The sequence below is a fragment of the Phlebotomus argentipes genome, unplaced genomic scaffold, assembly GCF_947086385.1.
Source record: "Phlebotomus argentipes unplaced genomic scaffold, Phlebotomus argentipes genome assembly scaffold_18, whole genome shotgun sequence".
Lineage (NCBI taxonomy): Eukaryota > Metazoa > Arthropoda > Insecta > Diptera > Psychodidae > Phlebotomus > Phlebotomus argentipes.
In genome coordinates, this window is record NW_026776177.1 from 12,143,698 (window position 1) to 12,157,938 (window position 14,241).

Here is a 14,241-nt window from a genome sequence, read left to right on the forward strand (position 1 = left end):
ATAAATCTTAAGAATTACGTCGAGAATAGTTAAAATGAGGAGGGAAAGTGTGTGGATGGGAAAAAATATCCCATCATCAGGTTTTCTCTTCTTTTAAATGTCTAAAGAGCCATAAATGTTTATATATATATTTCTGAAATTTTTCACTCATTTCTTCCTCTCTCTTTCTGTGAAATAAATATCAAGGATATTTAGGAAGCATTCGGATAATCACGATCGCCCACGTTGATGCGATCCTGGGCCGCTGTCACGGAAAAGCCCAAAATGCGGGAATCTAGTTTCATCATCTTGTTCTTCTTCACTTTTTTGCCCTTTCCCTGGAATGTCGAACAGAAAGAGAACACGTGTTAGCTTTACTGACAGACGGAGAATGCATATGGCTTCTCACTTTAACTTCCTGGCAGTCTGTTGATGGCGTTATAGCCGGTGCCGGTGAGCACATATCGTCCACATGTGCATTTTGTGCCCGGATTTGATTCTTATACTTGCTTCGCCTCTCGAGGAATTGCTTGGCAAATTCTGTACACTCTTTTGTCTCACCTGAAAGTCCAGAACCCCTGTTAACCACGTCGTTCCATAAAGAAAACCCTTCAACCACTTACCTAAATACATACGAATGTAGTCCTTGACTTCATACGGCGACTCTATGTCTTGGAGGAAAGATACAAAAGTGGGAACTGCAAAGAAACAAACATAGATAAGAATCGTAAGAAGTACTACGTGATTTCGGGAGCCAATTCAAGCAGACGTATCAATCAATTTTCAAGTCACACGCTAATGATAAAATGAGAAACTTACTATCCACAGTACTGTTCATCGCAGCCAGAGCTTTGGTGCACCACGTCGTGAACTCCGTCCCCCCGTCATCTTTCCTAGTCACCTTCCCTGACGTACTCGGCTTCGTAGCGCCCCCCGGCTGACCCTTGGCATTGCTAGTCGTGGGCTTCACTTGTTTCTGAGCGACAACTTGCTTCGGTGCCACAGCAGCCGGTGCTGTCATCTTGGCAGTCTGAATGTTAGTCATTGTTTGACTCTTGGCGAGGGATTTCTGAGCCACAGGCGCCCCACCAGCCGCAGCAGCCGTGGCAAATGAGGTGCTCGGCTTCGTGGGCTCTTCCCAGAAGCCACTGTTGCTCGTGCCACCCCACAACTTGCCCGAATTCCACGACAGACTCTGGGCAGTGTTGTTCCAAATGGATCCCAACGCCAAAGTCGACGGTGTTTCCTCACGCTTCGCCTTGGACACCATTCCAGTGCTCGCCTGACTCGCCGCCACCATGGCCAGATGCTCCCGCTCAGCGGCTGCCGCCTTGGCTTGCTCCTCAGCCTGAATCTCCGCCAGGGACTTCACTACCGGCGGCGCTCCCTGCGCGTTCCACTTCGGCAGAACACTCTCTTTAGCCATCTGCATGTCCATCAGACGCTGCTGCTGTTGCTGCTGCTCGCGCACCAACTGCTCAAATCGCGACTGCTCAGCACGGTGCTCCATTTCCGCCTTTTGAATCTCCGCCAAGCTCATTCCAGGCGCCGTCATGTCATTGTTCAACCAAGGCGCCACTGAAGATTTCGACGTCTTATTCTTTCCCACCGCTTGTTGTCCCTGAGAATTCTTCACCGTCCCCGCCGCTGGCACCTTCTTCACATCAGGCACATCCTTCTTCGGCTGTTCTTCTTGCCCAGCACTGCTTGGCTTTCTCTTTTCCTCCTCAATCTTTCTCTGCTGCTGCTGCTGTTGTTGTTGTTGTTGCTGCTGCTGCTGCTGCTGCTGCTGTTGCTGCTGCACTTTCTTCTTCTCCTCCTCTTTCGGCTTCACCTGAGTCTTCGTTTCCACAACCTTCTTCCCCTTCACTGGCTTCTCCTCCTGCACTTGTAGCATCTTCACAGTCTTCTCTTCCACCTTCTTCACACTACTCTGTTGGATTTTCTCCTCTTTTTTTGGTACTTCCGGCGACACTGGCCGGCGCACATCAAAAAAATTCTCCCTCTTTTCTTCATTCATCTTTGCCACTCGTGCCATTTGCTGCTCCTCCAGGATCTGCTTCTCTGTCTTCATCTCAATATTCGGAGGGATTTGAGGTGGTGGATGAGCTGTTACCATTTGAGGTGTCGCATCCCACATTCCTCGCTGTGGTGGCGACGGTTCAACTGGTCCACTTCCCATCCACTGTGGCGGTTGCTTGAATTCCTCCGGAGGCTGCATTGATGCCCACTGAGCTGTGCCACTTGTATCCGGCGCCTGTGACATCCCCTTCTGCATACTCAGCTGCATGATGAGTGACTTTATCCGATCATTTTGACTCTGCTGATCATTGCTCTTCTGTTGGATTTGCGTCACCATCGGCATTGGATGGCCGCCCATCGGCTGCTGCTGCTGCGGTTGTTGTTGCTGTACCAGGTTTCCCAGATTAATGTTCTGCATGAGTTGCTTCATGGTCTCACTAGCCATGGCGGCGGGATTGTTTGTGGGCGCTGGTCCTTGAGGAGGAAATCCCGGTCCGGAAACATGAGGCGCTCCAAAAGGCCCCATGGGATGCATTGGGCCCGGTGTGGGCTGAGGAGGATGCGTGGAATTGAGAAGTTTCGCCGGTGGGTGTTGCTGCATCCTTCCGGCTAATTCCTGCAGTCCAATCGGATGATTGTGCCCCTGCGAGTCCATCTGAGTGGCCGCCAGGAGTGCGTAGATGTTATCCGGCACACCCAAATGCGCCACTTGCTTGTTGATCATCTCACGCTGTTGCTCGGGCGACAGCATATGCCAGAAATCCGACGTGGAGAGCTTCTGATACACATGCGCTTGTTGCCTCAGGAGGTAGTGTTGGCGCAACATCTGGAAATTCATGGACATGGACGGATCATCAATAAGATTGACGGGCGGCGCGAGAGGTGGTTCATTCATCTGTTGCGGCAGAATTCGATAAGGGGCAAAGAATGGCATATCACCACCACACAACTCTATCAATTCACCCAGCTTTGAGAATCTCTGATCACCCATGCGCCTCACACAGAGATTGTCATCGAAATAGCCCGCCTGATACCATTCTGCCATCTCAATGGCAGTGAATGGACCCTGCACCATGTCCTGTGGGTCGCGATAGAACCAGATGAGATTGCTGTCAGTCTCCTGAGTTCTTGGCATCGGCGGTGGCGCGTGTGGAGCCGGTTGTGGTGGCGGTTCCTTCACCATCGGTGAATGCATTTTGTTCCTCACCAGAGGCGCTCCAGCACTCGCCACCAGTTCGTCCTCCATTATCAATTTCTCAACCATATCATCCGCCACCTCTTGCATTCTATCCACACTCGCTATGTCCACTACTTCCTTCTTCATTTGCTGCCCCGGCGGGTGCTTCTCAATTTCCGCTGTTCGCGCCTCCGTTGTGGTGACAATTGACGAGGCAATGATCGTCGTAGACGTCGTGACAATCACCGTGGCCACTTTCTCCTGACTCACTGTCGGACTGACACGTGAAATCTCATTAGCCGTCATATCATCCTCCGTCGAATTGCCCACCATCTTCTCATCCTCCTTCGTATGTCCAGAGCTCTCATCATTTCCACTCCTTTCAGAATCATTCTCATTGTTATCCGACCCGGAGAAGGAACTACTAGTTCGTCTCTCCACGCGCCTCCGCTTCTCATTCTCCTCGTCCGATCCATGAAAAGCACCCGTGGCATCGAAGCTTCCACCACTCTCCAGCGGATTCTCCATTGCCCACTCCGGTAGATTGTCATCCTGGTCCCACACCTTCAGTCCACCCATCGTATGAACTAAACGTGCTCCACCGACGAAGCCACGGTCATTCTTATAGCCACGCAGCGACGAAATCTCCGCCGGCTCCTCATCCCGCCAACTCGTAGATCGAGTCCACTTTTCGCGAGTTGCAGGAATCGAAGTGCTGCGCCACCCTTCAGACGCATCATCCTCTAAGCGATTCCTCCGCCAATTCTCCTGACTCCCACCCCGTCCGTGTGAGTTGAAGTCCTTCCGTGGACTCGTTGAGGACAAGCCATTCCAGTCACTCGAATCAGTTCCGTTCCGTTCAGGCCATCGTTCACCCTGAAATTAAAGGAAGCACATTATAAACTTAGTGAAATTGTATATTTCCATCGCATTAGTTTCTCAGACTTGAATCTCCTTGCTATTGAATAGGACATTCTGAACAGAGTTTCTTCTTTGTTGCCATTTCAAAAAATTAAAGTCAAACAGCAATGAGAATTGAACACAAAGATAGTAAAACTTACTCGACCAATGATCCTCCCTTCGTCGTCATAGAGTGAAGTGGAACGCTGATAGCCGCCTAGAGAATGATATGAACTGCGTCCTCGGCCACGTCCTCTATCAATGAGACCACCGCGCGCCCCGCGACTTGACAATCCCAGTCCCGGTGAGCTCCGTACCTGCCACACACGCTGCAAAGACAAAAAAAACCAGTGAGTAATGCTGCCACATTGCAGAGTTTCAAGCTATACTAACGAGATCATCCTCAGTGCTAGGCGTCAGTGCGAGTGGACACTGTATTTTCTCCACGAAGAGGTTTTTGAATTTTGGCAAAATGTCCGGGACTTTGATGTTTTTGTCAAACAACGATAGCATTTCCTCCCGACCATATCTACAAGGAAACATGGTAAGTAAATAAGAAGTTGGGATGCTGCTTTTTCTCAACTCTCACCGGAATTCTGCCAATTGATGACGTTGGGCGGAATTCCCTGTTCCAGTGCCTGTGTCATTTGACATGTTGCGCAGCCACTCCGGCCCGAATTTCATTGAATCAGTCATTCTGATGGTTTTGGCTGTCGATTACACTTATCCTCTTGGGTTTGCGCCGCAAAGGGACTTTAGAATGTCGCTCTCAGGGTATTCTTCTCTCTGGAATCGTTTTTTGGCCACTCCCACTCCTTCAGGGTGTGTAGACAATTGAGTTTGCACGCAATTCAGGATGCTGAACAGTCCAGTTGATGGCTTGTTGGCTTCCTTTGAGATGATTTGCAAGGGTTGTTGTTGATAATTGCACGAATGCTGGTAATAGAAATCGCTGAAATATACAAATTATTGCATCAGAACGGGAAATCCATAGACTATACAGAGAAGGAAGTGTGCTGAGGGAAAATTTACACCATTTTCCAATGTCGAAGGCCCCAAAGAGAGATGTCAATGTATTGGTGTCTTCAACACCACGCAGGACACTTTCCGGAAGAAAAAAACCTCACATTTTCCACCCTCAGGCATTTTCCCATTCCGCCTCACTATTGAGTGCCCCCGGCGTGTGTCACTCGCCCACTCGCCGCGTGTCGCCCCGTCAAAGGTGTAGATGAGAACGTGAGAAGGTGAGTTAGAAAAAATCCACCGTGTCGTGAGCACAATTTTTGTAGAATGTGTTGCGGAAGCGACATAATTTTCAAGTGAATTTTCACCCCGATATACCATGAGATGTGACTATGTACCATATTGAGCGGATAGAGGGTGTATAGGGGCAGGGAATAGGCGTAAAAATGGGGTGAAAGGTGTACTATTGTGCTGCAAATATACCTGATAAAATTCACACAAAACAGTCGCAAGAAAGAGATCACTTTTAAAGATGGCCGCAGACGTGTGGAGCTTTCGCAGAAAAAGCTCTCGGCTGTCACATTTAACGCCGCACGAAGAGTCACGGAAATGGCCGATCGAGCGCACTCTGGCGGAAATTCACCGCGTATTTTTGGTACCAAGAAGTCCCGATGGCGCTGGACGATGATTTTTGAATGGTTTCTATGCAATTTGGAAATGGAAAATTTGTGGATTTTCAATGAAATTGTATTTATTTACGCTGCATTACCGATAAATCAATTGAAGATATTCTCTAATGGATAGCGGAAATTGTTCAGACACTGACAACACGTCTCCTTTTGGGGTACAAGAAAGCGAAGTGTGTGTTGAATGTTTGGTGTGTGGAGAAGCACAAGTTTTCACACTTCGGGCATGGGAAAGTCTTTGTTCTTCTCGTAGAACTCATCAAGGTACTTCTTGTACTCTGCGGGATTCGTCCACAGCATTGACGCTTGCACATTGAGGGGACTTTCTGTGTTGGGCTCGCCGAGGAGACTCTGTATGGAAAGCAGAATTGTCCGGACGTCGTACAAGGCGGACCACTTGTCTTTCAGGATGTCCAGGCAGATGACTCCGGAGAGGTCAATGTTGGGATGAAAGCACGGTGTGAGAAATTTAACGTTTGGTGCCGAGTACGGGTAGGAATTTGTAAATTCCAGTTGAAGCCTATACTTGTGGCCACTATACACGGTGTTCTCTGGGCCACAGATTGTTCCAACCCACTTGAAGATGTTCTCACCGTCCGGGAATGCCGAAATGCCCTTCTCTGCGCCCATCATAAGCTTCATCAGCTCTTTCTGCAGTCTATTGTGTGGGAAAAGCACATGGGGAATCAGTGGAAGTGCTCGCGAAAAGGGAAAGCCAAAATGCGTCAAGACGCTGCAACTCACCTTTTGCTAACGGCATTGTTATTGATCGTAACACCACCATCGTTCTGTTTGGCTAAGTTCGACGATTGCGGGTGATCTGGATTGATATTCTGAGCCATAGTTTGAGGGAAAAACGCGTCTAAAATAAATTCTGAAGATTTCTTAACCCCGAAGGAGCGTCCAACGAATGACAACTGCCCAGCTGACCAACCCCTCGTCGTACACTAATGAGTTTCGTTGGCACCTTGCGTTTCCCGCAATTTTATAAAATATTTGTTTCTGTCTCAAAACCACTGTTTTCTAAACTCTTTACCCACTTTTGTTGCTTATTGTTTAGGATGTTGAGGCTTTTGAAGTGCTTTGGGAGGAAAATAAATGGAAAATTTGTCGGGAAAAATTATTCTTCCGGCTGATACCAGCGCCATTTATCGAATAGCGGATTCTAGTGAAGTAGTGAATCGCGTGGGCTGCACTGTCAGCTCTGCTATGCTGTATCTCGTGTGGCGGCTGTGTGCATTTGCAAGCTTGCTCGAGGGTTGCGAAAAAGTGTGAAAATCTGTGAAAAAACCCATTCGCTCATACAATAAACATCACTACGCTCTTCGCCACGGCCATGTGAAGTGTTCGCGGTGTGAAAAGAATGAGGATCTCAGGAGAATCATTGGAAAAGTGGGAGTGAAAAGTATCGAGGGAATTGTGACAAATGCAGTGCCGATTCAAGATGGCTATTTTGTATTGACAACAAGAGGCGAGAGGGGAAAAAGTGAAAATTCACGGTGAAAAAGCCCATCCTGAGGCTCTGCAGGAACAGTGAACGCGAGCAGTCGAGTTAGCTAGCCAATATGTCGGTTCACTACAAGTTCAAGAGTGCCCTGGACTTTGACACAATCACCTTCGATGGACTCCACATTTCCGTGGCGGATCTCAAGAAGGCAATTATCCAGCAGAAGCGCATCGGGAAGATTGCGGACTTCGATCTGCAGATCACCAATGCCCAGACGAAAGAGGGTGAGAACATGGCGAAAGGGTGGCGTGGAGGTTTGACTGCAGGACTGATTGTTTTCTTTGCAGAGTACACTGATGACGCCACGCTGATTCCGAAGAACACTTCCCTGACCATTGCCAGGATTCCGCTGGCTGTGCAGCCGAAGAAACAATGGGAGCCCAGCATGGATAAGAGTTCAGCGACGAGGATGCCTGTGGAGACTGAAAGAGCGCACGTTGATTTGTCTCGAATCAATGGATCGGAAGAGGACAAGATAAACGCTATGATGATGCAAAGTACAGCTGATTATGATCCCACAAAGTGAGTTTTCTCTTTTCAATACATGCAAAGTGAGATTTTTTCCATAAATCTTCCTATCTGTCTTTCATGCATACCAATTAGATTCAAGTTCAGGTATAACCTCTTAAAATTTCTCGAGTCTTTCGTTAAAAATTTGTTGTTTTTCAGCTACCAGAAAATTCGCGGATCCAACCAAACTGGTGAAGTGCCCATGAATTATCGGTGCTTCAAATGCCACAAGCCTGGGCACTGGATTAAGAACTGCCCATTAATTGGATCATCGGAAATGACAGAAGTGAAGAGGAATACAGGCATTCCCAGGTCTTTTATTGAGCAACAGCAGAATGAATTGTGAGTATATGCCATTTAATTTGAATCTGGAGGGTTTCTAATAACTTTTCTTTTAATAGAATTCAGCAACCAGTAATTCAGCCACCAGTGGAGAAGAAGCAGGAAATCCCCGAGGATTTAATCTGTAGCATTTGCAAGGATCTCTTTACCGATGCCGTAATGATTCCGTGCTGTGGCAGTTCTTTTTGCGATGAGTGTGTACGCACAGCACTGCTGGAGTCTGAGGACAATGAGTGTCCGGATTGCCACGAGAAGGGCTCATCTCCTGGATCTCTGATACCCAATCGTTTTCTGCGGAATTCGGTGAACTCTTTCAAGAATGAGACGGGTTACAATAGAAAGCCCGTTTCGAAACCTAAGGTGGCCGTTGTGGTGCCGCCGGAACCCGAGAAGGAGCCTGAGAAGATTGAGGAGAAGGAAGAGAGCGATTATGAGGATAACATTACAGTCACAGTTCCGCCGGCGCACTTGCAGTGTCGCGGTGGACTTCGCGAGGGACAGATTAACGGTCGTGGTCGCGATGAATCGCCTAGAAGTCGCCATCTCACTGCTCTGGTGGATGAGGAGCGCTCAGAAACGCCAACTGTGGATGAGAATGACATTTATGCGGGCTTGACTGAGGAAATGCCACATCGGCGTCGATCAATGGACAAACACATGCACGGAGATGAGATGAAGAGACGCTCTCCTGATCAGCACTATGGATATCGTGACATGATGCCTACGGGTGCTTATGGACGCCACAGAGGGGATTACATGCCGCCACACCAGCAGCCACAGCCGCTGTTTCCGACTCAGCCGCGTCCGTTGTTCGATCAGGGTCCGTACGGAGGAAATCATCGAGTTCCTTACCACAATCGCATGCCTCCAGGTGGATATCCATCCAGAGGAATGCGTCCAGGACCGCCAATTCACACGCTGGCATCAGTGTATCAAGGTGTGGCGGCAAAAGTAGGTCCGGGCATAATTGATGATCCCTTGGAGGCGTTTAATCGCATAATGCGCGAGAAAGAGCGCCGAAAGGAGCGTCGCAGATCACGATCTCCGGAAATGGATCACAGAAGGCCGCCCAGAAGAAGGATTTCGCGTGGCAGGAGTCCGGATATGCGGCGTCAGCGGTCGCCAGAGAGACGATCGGAGGATAGACGAAGGAAGAGGAGCAGTTCATACAGTCGCAGCTCAAGGAGTTCCAGGTGAGATTCTCAAACGCTTTGTGTAGTTGAAGGGATGAAAGTTGTCTTGATGCTTGCAGATCTCGATCTAGAACACCACGGAAGATCTCCAGATCACCGAGAAAGCGCTCGCGTACGCCGAGGAATCGGACGAGGAGTCGATCTCCGTCCTTCAGCATTAGTCGGTGAGTTTGTGAAGATTTTTTTGTGGGAGGGTTGGCAATTTCTGGCGCTTATCATTTACATGTCTGTTGCTGCATCGCATGAGGACACGAGCGACTGGGAGAGTTTGTGTGTGATAAACAAGAGAAAGCGTGTTGGGGGTGTTTTTGTTGATGGTGTTGTGCGTGAAATGAGGCAATGTTGATTGAATGTATCTCTTGTTTTACTGTCTGTTTGTAGGTCGAGATCACGTTCAATTTCACCAGCTGGTCGATATAGAGATCGAGGACCACAACATAATCGAAACAATAGATCACCACCACATTCACGTTCACCTCCTAGGTCAGTTTGTCCTGTATGAGAGTGACTCAATGTTAACTTGTCCTCTTCCACATAATCTATCCTCCAGTCACACACTTTGAGTGGGTTGAATGTATCCTTTCTCTTCACTTGTGAGGCTTTGAATGCAAGATTTCTGGGTGGCAATCAAGTGCTTTCTTTTTTTGGTGGATCTAACAAGTGACTTTCGTCCTTTTCAGGCACCGACCTAGAGAGCATCGACGCGGCGACAGGAGAGACAGAGATGACTTCCCGAGAGAGAGTTATCGTGATAAATCACCACCGGGAGGATATAATCGGTTAGTTTATTTGAATAATTAACCATAAAAGTAAATATGGTTGAATACATTGCCAACTGGATGATTATTGCTGTGTTCTTAACGCGTCTTTCACCTACATTGACTCACTGTGATGCTCTCTGGTGTTTTTCAGTGGAAATCGAGGATACGCTCGCAACAGTCGCGGTCGTGGTCCAAACTATAACCAACGCGATCGTCCACCATTGCTGCCACATCCTTCATCGCAGCCTCAACAGCCACTGGATCCATACTATCAATCATCCGGCGCTGTGCCGTCAATGGGATACTATCCAGACGACAACTATCAGAGGTGAGAATGTGTGACTGACCATGTGTGATGGTGTACTGACTTTCTTCCCTCTCTAGATATCCTTCTCGCGGACCTCCGGGCCAACCGCCGCCGTACATCACAAATTTAACCCCTATTGAGCCTCATCGGTTTGACGAAGGACCGCGGGAGAAGGAGAACTTCCCGGAGATGGCTAAGGAAGTGGATCAGCCACCCGTGCCGGGACTGGAAGGTGCTGAGCGCTTTGAGAAGTATCCCAAAGAGTCTTACACGTTTTCAGAAGCGACGCTTGGCAGTGTAGCCGACGAGGCGAAGTCACCGAAGGATCCGCTGCCGGACAGCAGCACGTGTGAGGAGAGGCGTATAGAGGAGAAGCGCAACGAGGAGAAGTCTGGGCAGAAAACGCGATCACGCTCGAAGGAAGTGAGGAGGAATCGTGAACGTTCAAGGACGAGGACGCCCAATAAGTGGGACATCAGGAGGGCGACTAGCAAGGAGAAGAATCGTGAGCGAGAGTCCACGAAGACGCACTCGAGCAGACGAGGTGGTGAGGAGAAGAAGCGAGTGGAGAGCAGTAGTCGGGTGAAGGAGCGTGGTGAGGAGAAAAAGTACAGAGAGTCGTCTGAGGATGATGCGAAGAAGAGATCAAAGGAGAAGAAGAAGCGCAAGAAGGAGCGTGAAATGGAGAAGGAGAAGAAGAGGAACAAGAAGGAGAAGAGGCGTGAGAAGGAAGCGAAGTCGGAGAAGTCTAGAGGATCCCGCGTAGAGGCTGACTTGAGGGTTGAGTCATCAGTGGTTGAGGAGGCGGCGGAGAAAGTGGTAGAGAAGGCGCAGAGTGCTGAAGAGGAGTCAACGACGCCAAATCATAGAATTCTGAAGGAGGATGAAGTGAATGAGCAAAAGCTGGACATGTCATGTGATCTGTATGGGGATATTATGGACAAGAATGACATTAATATGGAATTTGGACAGGCAGATGAGAAAACAGGTGATCTAGTGGCGGAGAAGAGTGAGAAGAATTCACCGGCATTCATGAGAAATGACTCAATCCTTGATATAAATCCGACAATTGACTTCGACCAGGATATGGAGGACACGGAGGCGAGTGTGAAGAGTCAGGAGGAGAAGAAATCCACGCCCACGAGTGTTCTCGTGACCATACCGGAGCCATCGAAGTGGGAACTTGATGAGGAGGCTGGTGAGAGTCATACAAAGTCCATCCCGAGTGACGCGAGGAACTCCTCGAGTCCAGAGCACAAGGGTGGGAATAAAATGGTGACGAATGAAGTGCTGAAGAGGGCGGAAAATGCCCTCTTCTCGCGTGCCATCAATGCCATTCGTCCAATTGAGATACGGAGCATCAATGCTGAGAGGAGGAAGTTGTATGAGGACGATGCGGATGTTGTGGCTCCTGTGTCATCGGTGATTGTGAAAACGAGTCCGGCTAAGGAGTTGCACACCTTCCAGATTACTGTGCCGACAAATAGTGACGGTGTTGAGCGATCAGTTGAAATAAAGAGTGGCGTTGATGGCAAGGAGAAGTTGAAGAATAAGACTTCTCCTGTGCGTTCCATCAAAGATCGCCTTGGCGTGAAGATTGTCGATGACAAGGAGTCTCCGGTGGCCTTTACACCAACGCTGGAGTCGGAGATCCGTCGAAGCTCGCAGAAGCAGACGGGCAAGAAGGAATCGGCTCAGTCGCCGACGGAGAAGAGGAGTCGGCACAATTCTCCGAGAAGAGTGGATGATCGGAGTCGTCGTGGTCAATGGAGTCAGCGGGAGACGAAAAGAGCGCCCTCGCGAGAGCGGCGAGATCGTGGCGTGCGATCCAGACAGGCTGAGCGTCCTGCCAGGGATAATCGCAATGTGAAGCCTTCCGGGGGCAGTGAGTCACGCGAGAGACGGCAGGAAGAGCGCAAGACAGAACGGGGTCGACGCAGGAGTCAAGAAAAGGTGTCCAGAGACAGGAAGCGCTCACCGACTCCGCGTAGTCGTCGAAGATCGCCAAGCAAGAAGCGCTCGCGAAGCCCGAGACAATCGCAGAATCGCGAGAGAACACGCGATAAGAGGAGAAGTCCTGAGGTGAAGAAGAATCCTCCAAAGGAGGAGGTGAAGAAGCCACCAATAGTTGATGAGGACGTGAAGAAGCTCGTCTGCGATGAGTCAACTTTTGAACCGGACTATGAGAATCCGCAGCCTGGCGAGCAAGAGATGGAGATGGAGGCGAAAATGAGGGCCGCTGGTGAGGAGAAGGAGCCGAAGGAATTGCCAGTTGCCGATGGGAAGGAGTCCTTCTCACCAGAACCACTCAGAGGTGAGAAGAAGGCGAGCGCGAGTGTCTCGAACTCCTCAAGTTCAGACTCAGATTCGTCTGATGGCGATAAGCGCAAAAAGCGGGCAAGTAAGCATCGTAAGCAGAAACGAAAACGTTCTTCGTCGACAGAGTCTACGGACAAATTGAATGCGTCGAAGAAGATGAAGAAGAGCAAGAAGAAATCCAGCAAGTCACATAAGAAGAAGAAGAAAAGCAAGCATAAGTAAGGTTCTCAGGACGAAACATTGTGTGAAAGTTGTACTCTTCTTATAGGACCTAATATAATATAATACTGTCTAAGTATACCTTAAGATTTCCTCTGTGAGTGAGGAAAGGAGATATTTTATCAGTTTAATTCCCTTTCGATGGGACTATTCGATCCAAAACGGAGAATTTTGTGTCCAGATTAAATTTAAAGAACACTGGAGAAATATTGAATTTATATATATAAATATATATATAAATATAATAGAATAGAATATAGTGTAATCATGATTTTAGTATGAGTAGAACGAAAATGGAAATAGAATTGCGAATATAAAATGAGGTGGAAATTTTCTGTAATCAAGTGTTCAATAAATGAATGGCAAAATTATGTAGAATGCTTATAAGTGCATAAATGTAATAAGGATTTCATTATAAATGCTATGAAATAAAAAGGAATAAAAATTACTGGTCGTTTTTAAATTGTAGTTCAACTGATGAGCACTAGATGGCACGGAAATGAAATTTGCTTTTTCTATGTGCCAGTAGGATCGCTTCCGTCGCTTTTGAGCACTATAGGTGGCCACTAGATGGCGCTGCATGATGTTGATAGATGTCGCTACCGCTATTCCTGAATACACCATTGAATGACAGGACGACGCAGTATCCTCTTTTATTTTTCCTATCCGTCACACTGTCGCTGCAGCCGCTTTCGCTTTTGTGACCTTTACTACTGGATGGCGGTAAATTTAATAAGAAATTTCAAGAGACCACATAAGAGATTGCATTTTCACTTTCAGTAAAAAAAAATCTGAGAAATTCTTTGAGTAAATAGTTTTTATTCATCATTTTTGCATTCAGTTTTCCACCTTGTAAGATTCTATCATCTAAAAAATCATTACAGAGTATACAACGTTCAAGCACAAATTGAACGTTTTATCAGATTAAAACCTCCCTTCATAAACACTGTCATTTGCAGGAATCAATTTGGAGACGATAAACACGCGAGAAAAAGAAGGAAATAAATTTACGCGATCTATCTTTTCATGTGATAACTTGCAATTATGTTGTTTTTATCTTTTTCTCCGGATGACGAAACCTTTTTGCGCGCATTTTTGCATTGATCGAAAAATTATAAATTATAGACATACAAATAATATTCACTAAATTCTCCTTCTACAATGTATTTATTTTCTCATTTCCTCAATGAAGACATCTACTAAAAATTGTGTTCTTTTCTCTTTATCTCATTTCTATATAAACTCTCAATATTTTATATATTTTTTCTTATTTCTAATGTTATGTTCCTTTCTCTTTAGAGGGTAATAATCGACTATACAAAGTTTATTTTCCATGCTTTTTCATCATCCTTGTTG

The 14,241-nt window shown here is 47.5% G+C and overlaps 3 protein-coding genes across 6 annotated transcripts; 1 reads left to right on the forward strand and 2 right to left on the reverse strand.

Annotated features, from left to right (window-relative positions):
• Positions 1 to 114: 114 nt before the first annotated feature.
• On the reverse strand, positions 115 to 5,612 carry LOC132261286 (GIGYF family protein Gyf). The gene is made up of 8 exons (XM_059760039.1): positions 5,525 to 5,612; positions 4,668 to 5,030; positions 4,472 to 4,607; positions 4,240 to 4,407; positions 799 to 4,054; positions 603 to 677; positions 389 to 540; positions 115 to 317 (listed from the first exon to the last, which is right to left on the reverse strand). Exons 2-8 carry the CDS (start codon positions 4,772 to 4,774, stop codon positions 192 to 194), a joined length of 4,020 nt encoding a protein of 1,339 aa, XP_059616022.1. The 5' UTR covers positions 4,775 to 5,030; positions 5,525 to 5,612; the 3' UTR covers positions 115 to 191.
• Positions 5,613 to 5,763: 151 nt separating this feature from the next.
• LOC132261291 (ubiquitin-conjugating enzyme E2 C-like) lies at positions 5,764 to 6,811 on the reverse strand. Its single transcript, XM_059760048.1, has 2 exons — positions 6,472 to 6,811; positions 5,764 to 6,385 (listed from the first exon to the last, which is right to left on the reverse strand). The coding sequence occupies exons 1-2, from the start codon at positions 6,567 to 6,569 to the stop codon at positions 5,941 to 5,943; spliced, it is 543 nt and encodes a 180-aa protein (XP_059616031.1). The 5' UTR covers positions 6,570 to 6,811; the 3' UTR covers positions 5,764 to 5,940.
• A 131-nt stretch (positions 6,812 to 6,942) lies between these two features.
• On the forward strand, positions 6,943 to 13,333 carry LOC132261285 (E3 ubiquitin-protein ligase RBBP6). Of its 4 annotated transcripts, none has more exons than XM_059760035.1 (9): positions 6,943 to 7,458; positions 7,522 to 7,756; positions 7,904 to 8,086; positions 8,146 to 9,279; positions 9,339 to 9,443; positions 9,661 to 9,762; positions 9,960 to 10,058; positions 10,192 to 10,368; positions 10,425 to 13,333. In XM_059760035.1, the coding sequence occupies exons 1-9, from the start codon at positions 7,293 to 7,295 to the stop codon at positions 12,886 to 12,888; spliced, it is 4,665 nt and encodes a 1,554-aa protein (XP_059616018.1). In that variant the 5' UTR covers positions 6,943 to 7,292; the 3' UTR covers positions 12,889 to 13,333. The 4 variants fall into 4 exon arrangements, with proteins under 4 accessions (XP_059616018.1, XP_059616019.1, XP_059616020.1 ...); XM_059760036.1 differs by having other exon boundaries at positions 9,351 to 9,443; XM_059760037.1 differs by lacking the exon at positions 9,661 to 9,762.
• Positions 13,334 to 14,241: the final 908 nt, after the last annotated feature.